Raw genomic sequence first — 23,465 nt, 5'->3', positions numbered from 1 at the left:
ATTGCATTGGCAGGCGTTTGAGGACCTTCCTATTCACTTCATGTTTCTTTACGACGTCGCAACTAGAGGGGAATCCTACTATCCTATTCAAATCTTAGTCTGGAAACAATCAATGATTTGAATCGCCCCAGACCTTACCAAGTGCACAATACAAGCTCTGCGTCGTGTTCAGGGTGCACAAGCATTCATCTCGAAACTCCAATAAATTATACCACTATCGTAATAGGCGCCCAGATCGTGATGAGGTCGTGCTCCAATATATATCGTGTCCTCGTCTGCCGTATCTACTGCAGGTCACCCTCTTTTGCGCAGCAAGCGAGGTGGCTGCCGTACTTCTTCCAGCAGCAAAGGCTTCCCATGGCCGTTATCCAACTCGAGACTCGGTCCTCGTCCTATGCACAAAAGAGGTGCCCCCCCCCCCCCTCGACCTTCGCACCGCCACAGAGTAGAGAGTAGCTTAGACCTGCTCATTCACCCCGCTCGCGCACCCGCCTTTACGCTGGAAGCGCATGTTTTATCGCTGACAAGTATCAATAGAAAATATATGGGAAAGGGTATCGATCAAGATGTGCAAGGCCCGGAAAAGTTCAATACGTTTTGCACCGCCTCTCCTTCTCTTATTCAGCTCAGCTTTCTGCATTTAGTGGCTCCCGTTCTTCCTGAAGTTGAGCAGCTGCGACAGGCTATTGAGACTGCATCCGCTCTTGAGGAAGTCATGGCTCATGAGTTCGGAAGCGCTGGCGCGCGACTTGACGTCGACGCAGAGGCAGACGGAGAGGAAGGCCTTGAGCTCCTTGGACAGCTTATCTGGCTTCTTGAGGCGGGGTGTGCCGTTCGTGGCGATGAGGTAAAGTGCCTTGAGGGGCTCCTCGTTAAGGTATGGGGGTTCGGATTCGATCATCTCGATGGCCATGATGCCTAATGACCAGATATCGACCTTGTTGCCATACTCTTTCTGTTTTACCACTTCAGGTGCCATCCAGTAAGGTGTGCCGACCATTGTCGCACGCTTGGATCGTTGTTCTGTGAGCTTGGCGCAGAATCCAAAATCGGCTACAAACAGGTAAGAATCAAATAAGCGTAGATGAGTAGCCGAGGTACATACTGATCTTAACGTTGCCACGCCCGTCGAGTAAAACGTTGTCACTCTTAATGTCTCGGTGAATAATGTTTTGGTTGTGCAGGTGCTCCAGACCCTTACAAGTCTATAAAAGATTAGCAGAATTCATCTCTCTGGGAGCAGGTTACATACCTCGAAGCAAATGGTGGCAATCTGATCTTCAGTAATGGTAGGGTTGTTGTCAATGACATCAGTCAAAGCACCGCCCTCCATGAACTCCATGACCACCCACAACTCAGACTGCTCTTCTTGCAGGAAAGCGTCAAGGAAGTTGACAATGTTAGGGTGTTTGCTGTCCTTCATAACGATGATCTCGTTGACAATCAACTCTTTGCGGGGCTGATTACGGAGATCCATCTGTTTGATCGCAACTTGAGCACGCGGTCCGTTCTCTTGGAGGATACGACGTGCCATGGATGAGGTAGCACCTTCGCGAATACGCGCGACATATACGGAACCACTGGCACCCTGACCAATCTTCTTCTGCTTGTTGTACGACTCCAGGGGCTTGTCTTTCGAGACAACTTCTCGAAGTTTCGCCATCACTTCGCTCTCAGACATGCTGGACATGCGCACATCTTTCCGCGGTGCCTCCTCTTTCGGCTTGCTTGTGAGAGCAGCTTCAGCTTTCTTGACCGCATCATTGGCAGGGGCCCCGGTAGGCTTCGCTACGTTCAACGGCTTCGGTGCTGCAGAAGAACCTTGGTACTGCTTTTGCTGCTGCGGCTGAGCACGAACTTGAGGCACTTGGGTTTGAGAGCCTGAGTAGCTGGAGCTTGATTGCATCGGTGGACGTTGCTGCGAAGTTGGAATTTTGGACTGGGGCGAGGTGGTATATCCGGCACCGTTCTGTTGTGGCCTGGGCGCGGAAGGGGCAGGACGCTGTGCTGCCATCTGGCGAAGCGAGCCTGGCGCCTGTGCGGCAGGGGCTCGCTGGGCTGCTGGAGCTGAGGGAGCTGCACGAGATGGATTGTAGCGGGATGTGCTCGAGGGACTTGGGTCCCGGTCATCGTAGCTGCCTCCACCAAACTCTTGCTGAGCGATGGGTACCTTCTTCTGCGGTATTGAAGCGTTGTATGCAGCCATCTCCTCGCGGTCCCGTCGTTCTTGTTCTTGTCTTTGCCTTTCCCTCTCTCGCTCACGTTGCATACGCGCTTGTTCCTCCTGTCTGCGTCGCTCTTGGTCGTAACGATCTGCCTGCGAAGCACTGTTCTGTAGCGGAGCGGCATAACCGCCTGTTGGTGGTGTATCTTGGCGTGACCCCGCGCTGTAGCTATCCATGCGTTGGTAGCTAGCCGGGGGAGCAGGGCGTGGAGGTGCCACCGAGTTTCCACCACCGTAACCCAATTGCTTCTCTGAGCCACTGTTGAGGCCGGGCGTGGGGGTGAGGCTAGAGTACTGCTGGGGATCTTCAGATCGCTTGACTAGTTTTTCGGTATAGAATTCCAACACTTCGAGTACAGCCTTGGGATTCTTCGCATAATCATCTTTGGTTAGCGCAGACGCCGTAAGCAGCTTCTCCCATTCTACAGGCAGCCCAACGAATGCGCCGCTTGTTGGATCGAAGCCAACGTGGACTCTGTGGGTGAAGTTTGTAGGATTGCTGACACCACCCATGCTAGGGCAGCGCTGGTATATGCTGTCAATCCAGGAGTAGACATCGTCGTCTGTTTCGACCTTACAAGTGATGATTTTTGTTGGTCCGTCGCGAGGCGGCGACGAGCCTTTGCTGTGGTTGAGCGATCGTGTGATTTCGAACGAGAGCGGTTGCGTGTCAGACCTCTCTACGCCTAGAATATCTCGCAACTGAATCGTGTTGGATACCTTGGATGCGTTTGCGCTCTTGAAGAAGTTGAGCTCGAACTCCTTCAGCACAAGCCACCGATCCGCCCAGACAAACGACTTGAACAGACCCTCGTCCTTGACTTTGACCATGCCTTCCTTGACCACGGCCGATGAGGAGACGCTTCTCTCTGTTTGTGTGCGGGACAAGGAGCCCTGTGAGACATGGCCGTAAGCAGGCGACTGCATGCTCAGACCGGCCATGTTCCCAGGCAGTGTGTTGCTGGTGTTCGGGGTGAGGGCAAGGCGGGGACGGTCTGTCGGTGGTCGTGGCGCCGGACGGGCGTCCATGAACTGGTTATTCGAATACATACTGTAGTAAAAGTTAGTAGAGGTTCACTGGCTCCTGCAGTAAGAAACGAATGGACTCTTTCCAACGTGGCCAGGGCAGGGCGAGGATGCTTACCTGAAAACAACACTTGCGCAATCAACAAAAAGAAGCGTGGAGCTCTACAATAGCGAACGGCGGTGAATGGCGGGGCTCAGCGGGGCGGGCAGGTTGAAGGGCGGGCAGGCGGGGCGTGGTGCGGCGGGAAAACTACGGGACGCTGCTCTGCCTGCTCCAGAGATCGAGGGTCGTCAAAGTGCGTGGAAGTTTAGTGTAGCTGCGTTGGCGGTGGTCCTCGCGGGCGGTGTTGGTCGGGCTGCACTGCTCCGGGCAACCAGTCCTGGCCAGTGAGTGAGCGGGACGCGGTGTCGAGGTCGAGGGCGAGGTCGAGGGCGAGGTCGAGGGCGAGGTCAAGGTCGAGGGCGAGGTCAAGGTCGAGGTCGAGGTTGATGTCACGCCAAAGACGAGGGCTCAGCACTGCATCTGTACGTGACGGGAAGAAAAGAAAGAAAGAAGATGGAAGCGTGGGGCGCGCAGTGGGCGTCCTTGCGCGGCAGCAAAGTGGTTGGAGTCGTGACTTGGTGGAGCCCCGTCTACTGTCTACCAGGGATAGTAGCGTCGAGGATTAGGCGCTAAAGCGGCGGAGGGAGATGCTGACTCTTGCCTGTTGCGTCCAGCCAATCGACAAACGGGTTGCAAGGGCTCGCCCACGCAAAGCCAGGGTCGAATCGCCACCGAAGTGCTGGCTGCAAGCTGGCTGGAAACTACGTGCAGTCTGCGCGAAGAGTATCGAGAAAAAGAGGCTCGTTGGCAACCACGGCTTCTTGACGGCGACGGGCATCTTCTTGCGGACCGGTTGCGTTGCGGGCGCGCGACCGCCGCCAATGGGATCAGCGTTTCAGGGTTGCAGTGTGTTGAGCCAAGCGTGTCTTTGAAACGCTTCTAGGGTCGCACAGCAAACCTTCCATGGCCGCCAACATGGCACATCACATGTGGAGTGTTATGCATGCCTATCCATCTCCGATGCCCGGCTGTGACCAAAGAGGTATGATGTCAGCTGGTTCTGTAGCTGTCTACCTGTCTACCTGTCTACCTGCAATGCTCGTTACATGCGTCGCCCTGCTGCTGCCATAGCTGCCAGGCGACCTGTCTTGTACTTGGTTTTGCTCGTGCTTTCCGGGCCTGCCTGCAGCCGCCAGCTCTCACAAGACTGCGACAAGCCGTTTCACGCTGCGCCCACCGCACCCTCCACCCTCCATGTGTGATGCCATATCCAACGGTGCAACCCAAGTGATGGCCTGAAGAAATGTCCGCAGCCTGCGCACGAACGTGTTTCTTCTCGTTGCAAGCTTGGAGGTACGTATTGATGGACACCTAAACTGCAGTAGGCAAAGGTGAAACATCCACCGGCATACCAAAACAACGAACAATTATGCAGCTGAACCATACCCCGTCCGCAAAGATAAAACCGAGCCAGGTTACTGTGTGACTTGTCCGCAAGCTGTGGCCTCTACCTGGTCGGCTGCCTAGCTCATTCCACGCCCCAGACACCGAGCACGTCCCTTCCAGCTCCTTCTTCCCGCTTGTTCTTCCGTCCCTGCAGCTTCTTCACTCTCCGTACTAACAGCCCTACACCGAGAGGGCCTATGATAGTGCAAAGCACAATGGCCCATGTGACAACGAGGAACATGTCAGATGGCTCGTCTGAAGCGACGCCAGGTGGCGAGAAGATACCGTTAGACTCAGCTACGCCAGATATCAAGAAGCCAATCTCGCCACGGGCACACATCGCCAGTGCGAGAATTAGTGGTGGGTGAATAGAAAGCGGTTTTGGCGGGTTCGGCGAGCTTCTTGGTCCCTGATGAGAAGCTGGTACGGAGGGAGTATCGGTGGTAGCGGAAGTTCGAGTTGTGCTTGTCTCAGCATTGCTAGCAGCAGCAGCAGTTACTTCATCTGGTGTAAGTTCCGGTTGACTTTTGCCCCATAAGTGGGGGGCTGGAGGTAGCTTAATTTCCTTGATCAAACGGCTGGCAGTGCTCTTGAGTGGAGTGATCGATAGCCTGACGAGCCACAGTCCGCAGACTACCTTTGCGAATGCCATGAGGACAGTGTAGACGATGCCTCGCCAGACGATTGCTCCGCGGAACATGCGTGAGATTGGGATAGAAAAGCCAATTGATGCGAAGAAGAGTGGCTGCAGTATCTTTGACACAGCCTGGTGGTAGTACTGCTCGTAGATGACTGCGCCAGACAAGTTGTCCGTCAGCTCGCAGAGGTTAGTTGCCTGGACAGGCTGTGACGCCTGCGTACTTTCCTCAGTGATGTCTCCTGGAAGGACTCCACTAGAAGCAGGGACTGCTTTCGCCTTCTCTTTATTAGGCTCTGACTCTATCTTGATCTTCACGTGGGGTACCTCAGAGTCCCACCAGCTGATAATGGCGCCAGCAATGTACGCTGCAAATAAATTCGATGTTCCGGCATAGGTAGCGCTAGTGATCAGTGCAATGAGAAGGGCAGTATGTAGCGTGAAGGCTGTCTGGATCTTTCCCATGAGGATGTTGAGCGTTGCAGTAGGGTGAGCTTCGCGGTACCGGTTTAGGGACATCGTGAGTGGCTTGATGATGGCAAGGCAAGCGATCGGGGCTACAACAGCAAATGCCATAGACACCAAGACAGGGCGAACAACGGTGATGGCGCTGAAGTTCTCACCGCCAAGGTTAGAGATGACCTGCACCATTACCAGTCCAACAACATCGTCCATCATCGCTGCACTGCTAAGGACAACGCCGAGACGGGAGGCCGAGAGGCCACTGGAGTTTAGCACAGTGAATGTCGTTCCTAGACTGGTCGAGCACAAGGCGGCACCAGCAGCAAAGGCTTGCACCGGAGTGGCATTGAGAAGACCCTGGAGTGTGTACGAAAGACCGATAGGGACGCTTATTCCAGTCAGGGCCACCCAAGATGAGAGCAGCAGATTAGCTTTCAGTGATTGGAACGAAGTGTGCAGACCACCTAGTAGACGTAAGTTGGCGTGGTGTGATATGGTGCTCCTCTCAACAAACCGTCGTACACAAGTAGGATCAGACCAAGATAGCCTAATTGAACAATGACCTCCTCCACTTGGGTTGACAGCCATTTGGCACCTGGGGTACCCCAAGCAATGCCAATCAAGACCTGACCCAACAGTCCACAGTAGAGAACCTTGTCGAGTGCAGCGTTGATGACGTTGAGCAGTAACAGGAAGGAAGTCAGGACCAGGATAACCACGATGCCGGGCTCGTGGTATGGCAGCGACGCGGCATTCTCAGACACGGCAGCCATGGTAAAGGCCAGACGATGCAGGCAAGGGCGAGCAGACAGACAGCCAATGCGAGGAGTGTGTAGGAGCAGCGGCTCATGCGCCCCACGCGACAAGGGGCTCTGGGTGCGAAGCGGTGAATCAAAAGAGGCAGAGCACGCAGCAATTTCTGTGCAAACGGACGACACTCGACGCTCTCCACGGTAACTGAAGAAGATTCTCTGACAGGCAGGTTCGATCGACGCGCCCAGCGGCTGACAGCAGGCACAAGCCACAGAGCTCGACCTCGACGATCCCGTGCAAGGAAGGGTGAGAGAAGGGTTCAGGCGTTCAGGCGTTCAGGCCCAGGGCCAGGTTCAGGTTCAGCCCCCCGCAACAGCCGAGTCGGCACCCGCCAGGCATTGTTTGGGAGCCAACAAGCACGCCACGAGTACGCAGCAACAGCATTCGAGGCCTCGCAGCAAGCATTGTGCAGGTCGTGCATCGCTATTCCTACCCGCATGCGCCCTGGACAGTACGCTCCTGATGCACACAGCCCGTCATGGCGCCGCTTGAGCAGCAATGGGTCAAGGTCCAGCAGAAGACCTTCACCAAGTGGTGCGCAGCCCCGCAGTCACGACCGTGGGTCGTAGCCCCGAGGCCCTGTACTGACGACGCACCGCAGGCTGAACAGCAAACTCAAGATCCGAGATGTCGAAATCCAGGACCTGATCACAGACCTGTCTGATGGCGTGCGTGCCCCTTGCTGACTCTTCTCGCTGCCCTGGCTGCTCTCTAACGCGCATCTTCAGATCAGCCTCATCCACCTCCTCGAGATCCTCAGCAACGAATCGCTCGGCCGCTATGCCTCCCGCCCGAAGCTGCGAGTGCAGAAGTTCGAGAATGTCAACAAGTCCCTGGACTACATCCGCAGTCGCGGCATCCAGATGACCAACATCGGCGCAGAAGATGTGGTAGACGGCAACAGCAAGATCATTCTAGGTCTGATCTGGACGCTCATTCTGCGCTTCACCATCAGCGACATCAACGAAGAGGGTCTGAGTGCAAAGGAAGGTCTGTTGCTATGGTGTCAGCGCAAGACAGCCTGCTACGACGAGGTGGAAGTGCGCGACTTTTCCACCAGCTGGAACGACGGTCTGGCTTTCTGCGCCCTCCTGGACATTCACCGCCCCGACTTGATCGACTACGATAGTCTCGACAAGAGCGACCACCGCGGCAACATGCAGCTTGCCTTCGACATTGCTTCCAAAGAGATCGGCATTCCAGACCTGCTCGACGTGGAAGACGTGTGCGATGTAGCGAAGCCTGACGAACGCTCGCTCATGACATACATTGCTTACTGGTTCCACGCCTTCTCGCAGATGGAGCGAGTCGAAAACGCAGGCCGACGAGTGGAGAAGTTTGTGCAGAACATGCAAGGTGCATGGCAGATGCAAAACGACTTCGAAGAACGCATGCGGAAACTTCTCGCAGCAATTGCCGCGCAGCGAACGCAGTGGGAAGAGGCCAAGTTCGACGGCACATACACGGACGCCAGAAATCAGTCGACTGAGTTCACAGCATGGAAACGCAAGAGCAAGCGCAATTGGGTCGCAGAGAAGTCGGATCTGGCTGGGTTGCTGGGAAACATCAAGACCAAACTGGCAACCTATCGCTTACGGCCATACGATCCTCCAGCGGAGCTGAGCCTGGAAACGTTGGATACGGCATGGGCAGGTTTGATGAAAGCGGAGCGTGACCGCTCACAAATCATCAATGAAACGATCCGTGACATCAAAAACGCTCTCCGCAAGTCGTTCGCAGACAAAGCTAACGACTTTGCCCTCGCACTGAACACACTTGGTACATCCATATCAGCGCTAGAGGGCGAAGTTGAGGACCAGCTGGAGCACACTAAAGAGATCAGCAAATCCCTCGCGCCATTGGATGAATACTTGAACCTCATCGCATCGATTGACGAACAGTGCGCCGAAGCAAATATCGAAGAGAACGACTTCACAACATACACGTACGATGAACTGGAGTACGAGCTGAGCCTGGTGCGCAACTCTGTCTCTAAAAAGCTCGCTTTCCTGGAGAATCAGATGGTTGCCCGTAACATGACCAACCTGACCCCGATACAACTTGAAGAATTCGAGTCGGTATTCCGACATTTCGATCGTGACTTGTCGAATTCGCTGGCCGAGCTGGAGTTCTCGGCAGCTCTGGCAAGTCTAGGTCTTGTGTATGACGACGAAGAGATGCACCAGAAGTTCCGCGAAACGAGTGGTGGTCGTGACTATGTCACTTTTGAGCAGTTCATTCGCTTCATGGTCGATGAGACAGAGGATCAAAACACTGCTGAGCAAGTGTTCGAATCGTTCAAGGAGGTTGCTGATGGCAAGGTGCGCACGCTCTCCCAGTCTTTGTTCGTGCAAAACTAACATCATGTAGCCGTATGTTACTGAGCTTGATCTCCGTCACTCTCTCGTCCCTGACGAAGTCATCGACGACCTTGTTGCCACCATGCCAGAACACAAAGGTCCGGATATGCAAGAGGACCGCGACATTGCCAAATACGACTACATCACGTATATGGAGCGGTACATGGGTGCAAAACGTGAACAGCAGCAGGTAAATGGTGGATAGAATCACAAGAACCCTCACTTCAAGCAGTACATCATAACCGACTCTCCGATGAGCGTGTACTTCGATGAGAGGAAGGTGTGGACACCAGTCTTTATATGATCAGCTCATGAGGAAGTCCACTCCACGATCGATCACTATGGACAGGGAGCAGGACAAGGACGCAGGCGACAGAATTAAAAACGTTGGCTTCTCGACACAGGTTGTTTGTTTGGGTTTTGCATAGCGATGTTTGTACCGGCGTCAGACTTGGATAACTTCTGCTGCTGCTGGTTGCTGGGATGCATAGGGGGCACTGGGTATTTCGTTGCGGACTCAAGCTGCACAGATAGATCAACACTATCAATAGTAACACAAGTTAACGTAATGTAATGCTGCGAACTCCTTCTTCACGAGCCACGTGTGAGTTTAATACCGCGCCGCATAATCTCGAGTACGTGATGTTGAAGCATTCTGGGAAACTGCTGTTTTGCAGTGTTTGTCTAGGGGTGCATAGAGTCCACAGGTTAGTATTTAAAATTGAGTATGGCTCGAAGAGTGCAAGCTTATCCTTAACTTTTTTTGCGATACAAGGTAACAGTTACACGGAACGTATGCCAGTTGTCCAGCCGCTAACCCCATATTTGGACGTGGGAGGCAGCAACAGCGGCCTCACCACCACTCTGCATCATAACTACATCACGAGCTGCAAAGGCACCTAAACACGATCGGATGAGCCGCTCACGAACCCTGAATCTCCTGTCTTGTTGATTTTGTGCTTCTTATCAATCAATACCGTTATATACGACGTCGTGAAAGGCGACGCCGAAATCTTCAGCTGCAACCTAGAACCGCCAGCTACTGGTGGGCGGTCACAATGCGCCTGCTCAATGCTTCGACTCACGAACTTGAGAGTTTCTTAGGCTCCGAAAAGCCTCAGTATGCGATACTATCCCACACTTGGGAGCCAGACGGTGAAGTCCTTTTCCAGGATCTGCAGTCTGCGTCAGGCAAAGGCTGGCGTCAAAAGTCTGGTTGCTCGAAAGTGCTGAATACTTGCAATCGGGCTTTGCAGGACGGATATAAATATGTCTGGATTGACACATGCTGCATCGACAAGAGTAGCAGTGCAGAACTTTCAGAAGCTATCAATTCTATGTTCAGGTGGTATCAGCAGTCCAGTACCTGCTACGCTTACCTTTCCGACATCGACCGTGGCACAAGTGGATTATCAAGTAGCCGCTGGTTCAATCGAGGTTGGACACTGCAGGAACTGATTGCTCCAGGCGATGTAACTTTCTACAACAAAGATTGGAAGTTCTTGGGTAGCCGCAGTTCGCTTGCATCTGAAATCTCTGCCGTCACAGGTATCCAGAAACAGTTGCTCACAAGATTGGGACAGACGGCCCAAGATGTTATACACGGAATTTCTATTGCGTCGCGTATGAGATGGGCGTCGAAACGAATTACGACACGAGAAGAAGACATTGCGTACTGTCTAATGGGCATATTTGATGTCAACATGCCTCTTCTGTACGGCGAAGGCAAGAAAGCTTTCCTCAGACTGCAGGAGGCCATCATCCGAGGGTCAGAAGACCAGTCGATCCTAGCATTTCGCCATCCGTCTCCACCAAGCTTGGACCAAATGTTCGTTTATGGATTCGGGCCTGTGCTCGCACCTGATCTCAGCTGCTTCTGCGAAGAAATACAGCACGAATGGTACGCGTCCAACAGAATCAAGACGTTGAAATACGAGCATGGTAGCCTGACTCTCCACGTTCCCATTGTAAAGCTGCTGTCTGGACCTTGGTTATGGAAGCAAAGTCAATATTCTCCCACTCACGCAGCTCTTCTTGACTGTGTATGTGGAGATGACTATCTTTCAAGGCCGGTTCTTCTCCTACGACAACAACGCACAGTTCCTGATACAGATCATACTACCGAAAACTCTACAACCTATACTATAGATCCTATCCCTTTCAGAAAATGCTCCTCGACGCCCGTGCTCCTGAAAGTATCGGCCAACTATGCGTCCATAGTGAGCGTTTTAGGAGGGGGCGGGATAATCTTCAAAGGTAAACCACATGGCCTTTGATGCAGAGTGTTTCTATCAACACTAATCAACCACACATAGTCCCAAATCTCAACGACCTTCGCATACAGCCTGCTAGAACCTTGATTACGATAGAAGGTGTCAGGACTGATACCGTTCAGCCGCATGCTAGCCTGCCTGTGGTCATGGACTATGCCATGCTCCTACAGTACTGTTCAATCGGGCCCGCGTTTCCAAGTCTGCCGGTTGCTCACCAGCAGTCAGTTCTCTTCAACTCTATTGGCATCATAGCATTCATGTTTGACTCTGAGCATTTCTTCGTTACTTGGGGCCACGACGGACAGCCTTGGTGCTGCATACATTCACTAGAAAGCCTCAGATCCGAACACGAGTTCGAGGCAGCCCCCGGCTCCCAAGACTACGATGCTGCAGAAGATGTGGTGCGCTATGTCCAACGGAATCAGACCGACGACGTTGGAGGATTGGCTGCCCTCTTCAAGGTAGGAAATTTTACGTGGAAGCCATCAGATACATCGCCTCACTTTGTAATTGGCACTTCCCAAAGACTCCAAATCACTCGTGTGCACCGCGAGGTTGAGTTCATCGGTAGGAGGATGTTCCAAGTTAAGCTGGTCCCTCAGCTTGTTCAACAGTCGGCCGCGACCAAGAAACCATGGTTTCGGTTACCGAAGGTGCAGAAAGATAATAAAAAGGACGATAAATCACTATAGAGCGCCCATAAGTCTTTCTGTAGAGTAAACAATCTGGATGTGGCATGGCGCTTAACACAGAGGCTAGTGTGCATGTGCCATGTATTTCCTCTTGAAACAGTTCACGCAGACTCTGATGTACTAGATAAAGCCAGTCACGACCTCCTACTATCAGCCATTGAAGTATCGCCGCTTAACATCTTTGGTACATGCGCAACTGTCTGGAATATTTATAGAACACTTTGTAGCCCCACACGACTATGTCACCTTATGGGCTCCTTGTAAGATAGCGCTAAATACCTCTTGTAATTCTATAGACAACAGGACAGTAATTTTTGATATGGTGGTCCTCTCCAAACCTTTTTTAGCTGTTGTATCAACAGTCCAACAATTCTCTTAGAAGTCTATATGTTTGGTTGTAGACATAATGTGACTTCTGTGACCTTGTCATGAGGTTGCGAAGGCTCATCTTTTGAAGAGACGAGCACCATTCTCGGTTCCGCACAAACTACTTCAATCAAAAAAAGTGTTCTGGACACTACGAACCAAGACTCGCGGTGCCCATTGAGTAGATATGGTCTTTTCACAACGCACACAGATTTATTGAACGGCGTGTCCTGTTCCGTGTCGCCAAGCATCGAAGGCTCTGAGGTCTCTCTGACTGGCGGGAAACTTCCTAGGGATTTCTTTCCTCGCGAGCTCATTTTTATATGAAAGCGCAGCTCCGTCACTCGGTTTTCGTCTACCAGCATCCTCATAGCTTTGCTTCAATATTCACACAAATCACACTCTCGCCACTCAAGCTTACCTCTTAATCGCGCATCATGGCTGCTCTGCCTCCAAAAAAACAATCAAGAAGGGAGAGCTTCCTGTCTGTTCCTATGTGGTGGTTCCGATGTCAATGTAAATGTACAGGCATTCGCAGATTTCATGGCCACGTCCAAGGTATACATTGCAACCAGCGGTGTGACCGGAACATACATCAACCTCTTCCCTTACAAGACCTTCTTTTAACAGCTACAGGCGGAAAAGCTCAACCGCAAACGTATCGGCTGGGGCTATAAGGGCCCGAATGTTAGAGATTCACTCCTCAAATTCAGACGCAACAAGGAATCGTGGTGGACACAGATTCCCCCAAAAGAACATCCAAATGCCCTAGAACTGGCGCTGGATGAAGTCAAGAAGATCGCGCAGGAAGCGAAGTCTCCTGACACAGTCAATATTTTCTTCTTCTGCCATGGTAGTGACAGAAAGATTCTCTCCATGGGTGGTCACAAGCTGTCACGTGGGGTTCTTGATTAATTAATTGATTAGTTTAACGTCCTGTGTGAGTCTAAGACTATATAAGACGAGAGTAGGTAAGCTACTCTAGTAATATAAGGAGTGTGTTTATGTAAGGGGATAGTAAATGTGTGTTCGCAGTCCTATAGTGAGAGCCTATGCTCTTAATCGATCGATTGGTAAAGAATTCAACGTTGTTTAGGTCAATATTGTCGTGCCTGCCTGCTACTCAGAGTTGCTCGAGGAGAAGATCAAAAATTGCAATTCAATACGAAGAACAATTCAAACGCCTGCTTCATCCTTGGAGTAATTGTACTTTTCACACTGGGGACCAAGTGGACAATTCCGAGGTTCACCATTTGTGGCAGCCTATGCAAGCAGCTTGTTACCAAGGGTGTGAGAAAGCGGAAAATGAGATGCCAGGAACGACTCTCCAGGAACATTTCGACAGAGTGAATACTATGGGTATCTTGAGCATAAATGGCGAGAGCGGCAAGTTCGAAAGCAACGGATCTAAAGGATCTTTGAACGCCGTGCTCAACGTCTTGTTCCGTTCGTATTGTGTTGATTCACGAATGGCCGGCACCAGAGACACACGAATAATCTTCACTCCACCCAAACCTGGTCCCAAACTATATTTGAAAGACAATGCTAATGTATCTGCCTCTTATGAGGTGTACATGAGATCCATAAAGGACGAGCTTACTCGACTGAGATACGTGGGTGATTGTTCTTCGAATGACCACGGCTCTTTCACCGTACTCCACTCGATGGGTACGAAGGAAACCTCGAAAGAATTGGTAGAAGATTACGGAACGTTCTTGGGTGGTGTGAGGTGGCGCTTCCGCGTGCAAGATTACTTCCTCGCTGTCTTTCACGATCTCCTTCGGGACGAACTCATCGATGAAGAGGCACTGATACAACCCATGGATATCGGGATTTCGAACAGAGATGTCGCCAAAATCGTGGAAATCATTCTGTTTGGAGGTGGCGATTATTTCTCTTGTGTAGGAGTTTGTGTGTGACCGAGACGCGAAACGATAGTGCTTTTTCCCTCCCTTAGTCGTGCCCTCGTCTGATCAACGTCTAGAAAGTATGCGATGCTTTTCAATGATTTACTGTAGGACCTGCGGCACCAACTCGACAAGATATCCGTCCTATCACATAGATTAGCGTACAACCCCAACACTCCCTCTGTCCACCTCCACGCAACCTCCCAGAGATAGACATGACGACTCACCGGATCCCTCACAAAAGCAATCTGTTTGAACAACGCCTCAAACCCTTTGCTCAACTCCATCGTACTCGCAACTCCTGTCTCTCTTTCCCACCTCGTAATCGGCACGCTCTCATTCGGGCCTTCCCCCACCCCCTTGACGACCACCACCCCGCTCCGCATCAACCGCTCCACAGCAGCCGGCACATCCGGGACCGTGAATCCCAGATGATTGAATCCCAAGAACGGCGGATCGACACCCGTAGTAATCTTGACACCGTCCTTCTCCTCCCCCGCGCGCGCCGAATCAACATGGTAATGGCAAAACTCCAACAGCCCCAGCGTGCTCGTGAGCACAGAATGCGGACTCGTGTCCCGCGCGTATGCCTCCTGATCAGCACGGTGCTCGGCTGTCGACGGGTAGCCGAGGTAGTACACCGTCATAGGCCCGACGTCGCGGCTGAAGACGAGGCGCATGCCCATGAGATGTGTGTAGAAGTGCAGAGTGCGCGAAGGATCGCTGATGCGCAGCATGAAGTGATTTAGACGGTAGCCTATAGTAGGATCAGAACAGGGGATGGGGGTTTGGGAGCATGTCGGGCTCATGTTGGGATCTTGGCTGTGTGGTGCTGCCAGTTGAAAAGAGAGAGGGCGCAGTGGTAGTTTGTGTCTTGAAAAGTGGCTCGATTGGGAAGCTTTCGAGCAGAGGTAATAACTCGTACCTCCATTCGAATTATTCGGAGTCTATATGTACTCGGAGTCTGAACTGGATATCCACCATGGATCCATAATCTAATATCGGGACCGCCGGGACCGCCTGGACCGCTTGAAGCTCCACATTCCACCCATCTCCACCTTCTGTTAACCATAGCAGCGTTTTAGCCAGAGCTTTGAATAACCGAATCCTCTGAAAGCATAAAAGCATGCAGTATTTTTACAAAGCTGCCTTGAGTGCTTCCTATTATCAAGGGGAAACAATTTTCTCTCTCGAGATTCAAAGGAACAGGCAGGTTTACGTCGAGCAGTGTTGGTCTTTTGTCCACTTCAGCTACGCATACTCGGACAGGTGTAAAAGATTCTGGAGCATGTACTAATAGCAAAGTGGTATCCAATCTATCAAAAGGGTTCGATTACAACTGTGACTTTTTGTGACCGCAGACCTATATACAACTCTTCATCTGCTTGCTTTCACAAAGGCGTCACTCACAGCACGAACCCACCCAAAGCAACACTCCTCCAGTTTCTCACTGGGTGTGTGTCCTCAAGCTCAACACACCACCAGAGAACTTCCTTCGCTTTCTCTACCTGTCCACTTTCCTCATATGCCCTTGCTAGTGCATACCACGCTTCAGAGTAATCCCACCCAGCACCAAGTTTCGTCAACGTAGAAAGCAGACCAAACGCGCGGTCGCGTGCTGCTAGACGACTCAATTCCGGCGGTGAGAGTTGGTTCTCTGCTGAAGGGATGTGAGACGTGAGATGGTGTTTCTTCGGCTCCGGAGTTGTGCTTGTCTGAGGGACGGTAGGTGCGTGTGTAGGAGAAAGCGGGGTGATCTCTGTAGCTCTTGTAGGCTCCATGGGTATATCTTGGCAGTATATGTCGAGAAGAATATTCGACAGACCAACAATACCCTGTGGGTGATCTGGGAAGTGCAGAAGGGCTCGCTCGAAGTCCGTACGTGCTTCGTGTTTGAGAGACTGAGCTACGAGCAGTTCACCGCGCTGGAATCGTCAGTGATGTACTGTGAGATTATGTCAGGAATGAACGTACCGCAGTGAAGGCATCAGCCCATAGCTCTTCGATACTCTTGCCGCCTCCCCAACCTTTGTCGGCGAGCGCTTTGGCTGACGAGAACTCTAGTGACAGCTCGTTCTCAAAAGCCTCCACTAATTTTAGAGCTTCGGCGACAGCTTCCCTTGCGTCCTCAAATGCTTGGGCCCTAGCGTACAAGCCAGAAGTGAATATCCATATGTCTACCAATAAGGACACTTTGTGCCGCCGATCTTGAAGCTTGGAAAAGCGAGGATCTGGTGGGATATAGTTCATATCTGGGAACGGAGCTGGAAGCCGAGTGTCTTGTCTAGGAGGCTGGCGCTCATGACCCTGTGGGGGTGAAGCGTGTAAGTTATGTGCAATAGGTCGAAGTGGTGTCTCGCTGCTTTCAATTGATTTGCGAGGTGAGCTTGCTGCTGACAGAGGCCGAGGAACGTTACTTCTAGATGGCGTTCCATTCTGTACATTTTCCGGCATGGGCGGGACTACTGGGGCTTGGGCAGTCCCCGTAACGGACTGTGCACCGAGACTCGCACTACGATCTCTCAGCTTGCTCGAACTCCGACCATTACTTGATGGGCCATCTTCGTGTTTGTGGTGATGAAACAAGTGAGGGTGATGATGATGGTGGCCGTTTGCGTGCGAAGTAGAACCGCCATCGGTTACCTGAATGGCAGGCGCTGATCCTCCTCCAGGATTTAGGAGTGAGGAACTGCGCGCCGAGGTATCTTTCTGTGTACGAACGGAGCCACGCCCGCGGAATATGCTTCCCTTTGTCGTTCCGGCACTGCCCTTAGGTGATACTACTGTAGCTGGGACTTCTAGCTTGACCTTTTCAGCACCTGGTGAGCCGAAAAGTCTACCATAGAGCGCCAGAAGCTCGTCACAACCATCTACAGCAGCAAGCGCGCCGTCAGTAATCTCGATGAGTGATAGTTGGGTCATCTTGATCTGGAGTATGCCGCTCTTCTCAAAACTACCCATGCGGTCGACAATGCCTTGTGTGCTCACATAGTGGCCACTTGCGTCTTTGAGATGCTCGCTGCGGAACGTTCCAGTGTCCGTTCCAAATAGGATCGTTGGATCGCCGAATTGCGCGAAAGCAGCCTCGCAGGCCTTCTCCGCCGCGGTAAACTCGGAACGCGATGTCAGTAGCAGGGCGAGTAGGTGCCACAACGGAATCAGCTTCCGCTCTCGGCCATATTCAGTGGCTGATCCACTTGAAAGAACGCCGTCAGTACTGTAGGCTGCCTGCGTCTTCGTAGCCGTAGAGAGAGCGCGCTTGGCGACCTTGATCGCTCCAACAATGTCTCGCGTCTCGGCTAACACGACGGCCAATGCATACAGCGCATCAACGTTGTTCGAGTCTCCAAGAGTTGGCAAGATGGACTTCCGCAGTAGCTGGATAGCGTTCGCTTGTATCCCAGCCCGTGTATCAGCTTCATACGTAAACTGTGCCCAGTGCGCTTGCCCAACACCAATGGCACAGTAGGCGACAGCTAACGCAGCAGGCTTGACCAGCGCCTCTGTTGACGGTACCGAATTGGTGCCAGAGGTTGGCTTAGTATCTTCGAAGTGGTTGAGCCATTTCTCGAGATTGTGCCCGATCTCGACGGCCTTCTCGGCCTCTTTACGAGAACCGAATCGGCACAACAGTCGTATTGCTTCTGCTGATGTTCGAAGGACGGTACTATCATCGTCGACGCCGTCGTCTGTCTCGCCTTCCTGTTCTGCTCGGTCCTTGCCTCGAGTCACAATCTCGATGTACGAATCGTAGGCCTTGAACGCCAATTCAAACTCGGCCAAAGACGCATGGACGACGAACAAGTAGCGCAAGATTTGTGTAGAGTGAAAGGTCTTGGTCGCGGCTCGATACAGGATCTGAGGTACCTTGTCAGTATGCAGAACGATAGTGTGCGTTCAGCAGTATGACACTCACATCGATCACACTGCGCCCTACGCCCTCTTTCCCTCCTTCCCCCAGATCAGCGTCAGTCCATGATGGGCCGCAAAGTGTGCGCCAATTATTGATTACAGAGTCTACCCACACTTCGATCTCACGATTGCTCCCACTGGCTTTGGGAAAGTGCGTCTCCTTGATCAGCATGCTCTCATATATTGTCTCGACACGTTTCAGTTCGGCTCGTTGTTGTAGTCGTGCGCTATTCTGACTGTGTATCGCGGGTTTCTCCGACGTGACTTGCGCCGATCCTGCATCGTACGGCAAATCGTGGCGGATGATGGTCGAAAGTGTGTCGTAGTAAGATTTCCAAGCTAATCGACGAGATCGAGCGGAGTCTGCAGTGTCCATCTCAGCGGACCGCCCTGTGCCTTCCGAGAATTTTGCCCAGGCTCGGAATGTCTGCAAAGCCTCAGAAGACCCCACGAGACCGCTGCTGCCGTCACTCTGATCTGACAGCTGGCAAAGGCGGCCGAGGAGAGACTCGGTCCACATCCTGAATTGCGCTGACTCTCCAGTTGCCGAGTTGTTCGACGATAGCCATGGCAGGATAGAGGTGTATGTCTTCACGGCTTCGGTGATGGCACCCGTTGTTTCCTGGGCAGAGCCTGCATTGCGTCAGTCGTGGACCGGGTACGCGGTGTGTTTCTCTCTACCCTTGAGGAAAGTGCCCTTGACCACGCAAACTTTGGACCAGCCAGTGAGCGAGCCCGCCTGCGCGGCGATTCTGGCTGCTACCGTGTCGAGACTGTCAGGAAGGCGCGACACCGTCAGTCCCGGCTCGTCCAGGACATAATGCAGCCACCCCAGGCAGACGGTGGCCTGGAAGGCTTCCTGTGCAAGATCGCTCTCTCCTTCAATGGCGCTGAGCAGAGTGGGGACGGTCTGGGAAAGGCCGGAGGAGGCCGTGGAGGCTGCGGTCGAGGGTCGCTGGGTGGTGTACGCGGCTATCTGCGCTTCGGAGCGCGCCGTGAGCGTGAGGCCTGGATGCGCCGTTAGCCCTTGTGAAGCCGGTCGTAGGCAGTGGGTAGGGTCGCGGACATCGGCGGTGTGGTGCATGCTTCTCGACCTTCCTGCACAGCTCGGGCACATCCTTCCACCGGCCGGCGCAGCGAGCCTCGTCCAATTGCTGGATGTAGCCCACAGCCTTTGCGCTTTCAGTCTGCGCACCGGTCAGCTGCCGAAGCCATGTCGGGCATGACGCTGCTCGAGAGCTCCCGGGAAGGTCATGTGTTGTGCCCATGGCAAGGTACTTACCACCATCTTCGGCGTTAGAGATATGCTTGTCGCGCTATACGTGCTCGCAAACAACCCAGAATCATGTTCGAGAAGAGATACAATCTAGCACGACGAGGGCCATGGCCGTACGCCTGTCACTGCGCGTCTGCAGCCCTCTGCCCGCGTTGACGATTTGCTGGCACCCCCCTGTTCGCTTAGCGCCATGCACGGGCCAGCCCAACCCTCACACACGTGAACTTTTTTCTGTCACCCATCTATCTGAACGACTGCAACGCGGCTCTGCCACAGTCGCTTGGAAACGGAGGAGCAAGGTAGACGACATCATGGCACCAATGGCGACTGAGTTGGCCACTCTCCGGGCCCTCAGCTTCCGTATCTCTTCCACCGCAACTGCTCAACTCCCCCAACATGTGCCTGCTATAGCGGCATCCTTGTCAAGTTGTAGGGCGCTCTTGTCGTCGACCCAGACTTCCAATGCCAAGTCTTCCTCGGAGGCCTCAGTCGCAGTGCACAAGTACCGGACCCTGCTTTCAACCTTACTCCAAGACCGGACAATCCAAGGAAGATGGTCGGCCATTGTTCTGATCAAGGCTACCATTGAGATTGGCGGCTGGGAAACGTTACAGAAGTGCCTTCCTTGGGTGCGCGGACTCTTGGGCATATTGACCAAGCCGGACCCACCCACATCCAAGAAGTTGTGCATCATCACATTAACCCGCATCTTCATGCTTACGCGAGAATACCCGACCTTGATCCGCGAAATTACAACCCCTTCTTTGCCGACGTTTGTGCAGTCGAGTCTGCAGATCGCCAGCTCGAAAGCATCGGCCAACCTTCTGCTCCTTGTACTCGAGAGCTTCTCTGAACTCCTACCAAGGCACCCAACCATCTTCCGCTCCTACCTGAAGCAGCTCCGACCTCTTTTGTGCCGCCTCGTTGCACCCACCCCCTCTACAGGACTTTCCAGGGAGCAATCTCAGGACGCCCCCACGGCTGTCGCAACCGACGTCTCCACTGCTGCACGGAGATTGCTCATTCAACTGCCGTGTTGCGCACCCAAAGGTGCCTCCAGTGAAGAGTGGGAGAATGCACTTAGAACCACGGTCGGAGGCGTGCACCGTGTTGCTGACAGGGTCTTTCGCGCCGTTCTCGAGGACTGGCAGTCCACTGTGCGAGAGACACCCGCCAACGGCCATGCTTTGGATGGCCAAGTCCAGGATCTTGAAGATGATTACCTTTCTTTGCCACCTTGGTCCGGGATATACGCAGGCAGCGAGAGGCTCATCGGCTTACTCCAGCTTGTAAAGGAGTACGTGGAAAGCCCAACAGCAAACTCAGTGACCATCAAAGTTGGAGTCATCATGGATTTGATCACTCGAATGCTATCACTTACCATTCCTGCATCTGGATCAAAGTCTTTTCAAAACACTGCAAGAATCAACAACCAGGTCAGCAAGGAAGAGCGGGAGAACCTTTGGTTGGTGCTGCCCGACATCCATGTTGCCGCTATCGAGCTGCTGCTTGCTATGGCGTACAGATTGCAGGCAAGCACATTGGCCGTTGACGCTTTGGTTCTTGACCAGCTAGTCTGGGTCTTTGGATCTGAGAAAGAAAATCCGCGGGTACGCTCGGCCTGCTATTCAGCTATGGCGTCCCTACTGAAGCGATCGGGCGTGAACATGCCCAAGTCATCTATCGACTCCCTTGTACCACTCATTCGCGCCTGCTGCGAGGAGCTGTTACCATCAGAAGCTAGCAGCAACGTAGTCAAAGACACTCCAGGACAGGCCAGGTCGAAAGGGAATGCTCAACCACAAGGCACTGCAAACGCAGACTCCTTCCTTGGCTCGAAGACTGTCAGTGATCCTACTGCTAGCTTTGCAGGCCTAAAGGTGGCAGCGCATGAACTATTACCAGTACTTCTATCAGACATTCGCGCGCAGTACTTCTCAGACTCTCTGAGGGCGCGATTGGACCGCACTGCAGTGCTTGTCCAGCACAAGATTGCAATGTTAGCAAGTGTACTGAACCCGCCACCAAGTAAGAAATTCGGCAAGCCGGCCGCCAGTATCCTACCTCTTATGGCTCGGTCTTTCCAAGGAGACCAAGACATCGAAGGCATGCTACGACCGAGGATGCCGGTGATCCGACTCGGAACCCAGGATGCTGAACTGGAGGAAGACGCTGAGGAAGAGGAAGAAGTGGAAGCAGAGGAAGACATGATGGAAGATGGTGAGCAGGAAAGCGAATCATTTGTAGGCCAAGAGCTGGACACAATGTTAAAGGCCGCGGGGCGAACAGACGTCGTTGTGCGAGACTTCGCTACGAAAGACGCATCTCCAGCCCACGACGAGGCCACTGTGAGAACGCCGTCAGGATCGGGAGGAGGGGAAGGTAGCGCGCAGACCGAGGCAACGGGCAAGCGGCCTCATGCCGGTGAGGTCCCTCTTTCACCTGCCAAACGAGTACGATTTGGAGAAGCAGAGTACGCCGCAGTGCCGTCCATGCCGCCATCTGCCACTATATCTGTTGCGCCTGTTGAGGCTACCAAGGACGCAGAGTCAGCTGCGACATCGGACTTTACGGTCTCAGCCACTGCATCTGCGATACCAGACCTCCCCGAGCCAGGTGAAGGTGGTGCCGATAGCGATGACGATGACGATGTTGTTCCTCTGGTCTTCGGGCAAGATACTGACGATGAATCTGAATAGCAGTTGTTAGAGCTGACGGGTGTACTGTAGATAGCAAACTACTCGAGTGTCAAACTTTGGTTCACCACAGTGAATGCACGGATCTTTTCTCCACACCCATGCTAGTGTTCTTCTGCCTTCACCAAACCAACAAACATTTTGTTCTTATTTGCGTCTGAGTTCACTGCTAAATAGTGTAGTAGAGATCAACATGCCGACTGCAGCATTACCACCTTACATCACTCACCCACGTCTTAACATGCACCAATCCCAAATGCCAACCACGCGAACAGCCGACCAAGACCCTCGTGCTGGCAGCTTTCGAAGCACGCAAAAAGCTTCATCCCCTCAAGCAGGTGGCGTGTCCGTTGTGCTACGATACGAGAAACATCAGGACATTATTCCAGTCAACTCAGTGGAAAACGAGGAGAATCGACAGCAGCTTACTGGAGTCAAGCACTACCTGCACATGATGAGCCAACTCGGCCTGAACGCCAAACCCTCGCTGGACCACATTGATTACCGCAGCCTTGGAGGCGCTCAGGACGCTACAGACACCGTCTTCGACGAGACCTCATCACACATCCCACCTACAACGCAACCACTACCCTCACCACCATCCTCACTACCCGACTACAACCAATCCATATACTTCGGCACCACACAAAACCCCGTCGTCTTCCTCTCCATCCTCCGCATCGCGCAGCACAACCTCCCAAGCCTGGATCTCTCCTCAGCGCTGAACCACCTCCCAAACATGCACGCCTCGGACACTCTCCCACGCCTACACCCGTCAGCGCCAGGGAACCTCGCACCTCTCTCCTTCATCGACGCACTTCCAGCACTCCCACGTACAGACAAAGTGAAGATCCACGTCGCGTTCCTCCCCGCCTTCTACGCCGACGCACGGCACAGCATCGGATACTTCGAGATCCTGCTCTCTCCGCGCGGAGCCAAGAAAGTCGGTGTCTGTCTCTTCTCGCCGTGTGCGGAGGAGGATCTGAGAAGGTATGGGCTGGTGGAGTACCTGCAGGGCAGGGACGACGATGGGGCCGAGGGTATGCGAAGGGTTGGGGCGGGGCTGGGGTACTGGGTGACTAAGGATACGGTGGAGGAGTATGAGGAGTGGAGTTTGGCGTGGAGGATTGCACAGAGGGTTTGGGAGGGGCGGTTGAAGTTCGCGCGTGGGGTGCTTGAGGGGTGAGGGTGTTGGCGTGATGGGAATGGTGGAGAGGTGGAAAGTAGTGTGTTTTTCGAACGGTCACTGTTAGTGAAGGAGCTGAAGGACTGGCCTTTGATCCCTAATCTGAACCCTATATTGAGTACATGCATTTCACACATCTAGGGCTC

General features: G+C 53.1%; 8 protein-coding genes across 8 annotated transcripts, besides 4 other annotated features; 4 read left to right on the top strand and 4 right to left on the bottom strand.

The window, feature by feature from the left end:
* Window positions 1–640: 640 nt before the first annotated feature.
* EKO05_0003023 (Non-specific serine/threonine protein kinase) lies at window positions 641–3,274 on the bottom strand (the record flags this gene model as incomplete). Its single annotated transcript, XM_038938133.1, has 3 exons — window positions 641–1,053; window positions 1,106–1,205; window positions 1,253–3,274. The coding sequence occupies 3 exons, from the start codon at window positions 3,272–3,274 to the stop codon at window positions 641–643; spliced, it is 2,535 nt and encodes an 844-aa protein (XP_038801587.1).
* Window positions 3,275–3,436: 162 nt separating this feature from the next.
* Window positions 3,437–3,496: a tandem repeat.
* A 161-nt stretch (window positions 3,497–3,657) lies between these two features.
* Window positions 3,658–3,737: a tandem repeat.
* A 1,084-nt stretch (window positions 3,738–4,821) lies between these two features.
* Window positions 4,822–6,611, bottom strand: EKO05_0003022 (uncharacterized protein; the record flags this gene model as incomplete). Its single annotated transcript, XM_038938036.1, has 2 exons — window positions 4,822–6,302; window positions 6,353–6,611. The coding sequence occupies 2 exons, from the start codon at window positions 6,609–6,611 to the stop codon at window positions 4,822–4,824; spliced, it is 1,740 nt and encodes a 579-aa protein (XP_038801585.1).
* A 296-nt stretch (window positions 6,612–6,907) lies between these two features.
* Window positions 6,908–6,954: a tandem repeat.
* A 175-nt stretch (window positions 6,955–7,129) lies between these two features.
* Window positions 7,130–9,216, top strand: EKO05_0003021 (alpha-actinin; the record flags this gene model as incomplete). Its single annotated transcript, XM_038937698.1, has 4 exons — window positions 7,130–7,185; window positions 7,253–7,319; window positions 7,380–8,972; window positions 9,022–9,216. 4 exons carry the CDS (start codon window positions 7,130–7,132, stop codon window positions 9,214–9,216), a joined length of 1,911 nt encoding a protein of 636 aa, XP_038801584.1.
* Window positions 9,217–10,069: 853 nt separating this feature from the next.
* On the top strand, window positions 10,070–11,976 carry EKO05_0003020 (uncharacterized protein; the record flags this gene model as incomplete). Its single annotated transcript, XM_038937692.1, has 2 exons — window positions 10,070–11,267; window positions 11,327–11,976. 2 exons carry the CDS (start codon window positions 10,070–10,072, stop codon window positions 11,974–11,976), a joined length of 1,848 nt encoding a protein of 615 aa, XP_038801583.1.
* Window positions 11,977–13,249: 1,273 nt separating this feature from the next.
* Window positions 13,250–13,401: a mobile genetic element.
* A 950-nt stretch (window positions 13,402–14,351) lies between these two features.
* EKO05_0003019 (Lactoylglutathione lyase) lies at window positions 14,352–15,058 on the bottom strand (the record flags this gene model as incomplete). The annotated part of the gene is made up of 2 exons (XM_038937865.1): window positions 14,352–14,393; window positions 14,477–15,058. The coding sequence occupies 2 exons, from the start codon at window positions 15,056–15,058 to the stop codon at window positions 14,352–14,354; spliced, it is 624 nt and encodes a 207-aa protein (XP_038801581.1).
* A 597-nt stretch (window positions 15,059–15,655) lies between these two features.
* Window positions 15,656–19,449, bottom strand: EKO05_0003018 (uncharacterized protein; the record flags this gene model as incomplete). The annotated part of the gene is made up of 6 exons (XM_038938118.1): window positions 15,656–16,174; window positions 16,224–18,107; window positions 18,166–18,794; window positions 18,843–19,169; window positions 19,228–19,348; window positions 19,444–19,449. 6 exons carry the CDS (start codon window positions 19,447–19,449, stop codon window positions 15,656–15,658), a joined length of 3,486 nt encoding a protein of 1,161 aa, XP_038801580.1.
* A 299-nt stretch (window positions 19,450–19,748) lies between these two features.
* Window positions 19,749–22,136, top strand: EKO05_0003017 (uncharacterized protein; the record flags this gene model as incomplete). The annotated part of the gene is made up of 1 exon (XM_038945196.1): window positions 19,749–22,136. The coding sequence occupies one exon, from the start codon at window positions 19,749–19,751 to the stop codon at window positions 22,134–22,136; it is 2,388 nt and encodes a 795-aa protein (XP_038801579.1).
* Window positions 22,137–22,326: 190 nt separating this feature from the next.
* On the top strand, window positions 22,327–23,319 carry EKO05_0003016 (uncharacterized protein; the record flags this gene model as incomplete). Its single annotated transcript, XM_038945195.2, has 1 exon — window positions 22,327–23,319. One exon carries the CDS (start codon window positions 22,327–22,329, stop codon window positions 23,317–23,319), a length of 993 nt encoding a protein of 330 aa, XP_038801578.2.
* Between the last annotated feature and the right edge of the window lie 146 nt (window positions 23,320–23,465).

Source organism: Ascochyta rabiei, chromosome 4 (assembly GCF_004011695.2).
Source record: "Ascochyta rabiei chromosome 4, complete sequence".
Taxonomy (NCBI): domain Eukaryota; kingdom Fungi; phylum Ascomycota; class Dothideomycetes; order Pleosporales; family Didymellaceae; genus Ascochyta; species Ascochyta rabiei.
The sequence above is the reverse complement of the archived record's forward strand: the minus strand, read 5'-3'. Positions and strand labels throughout refer to the sequence as shown.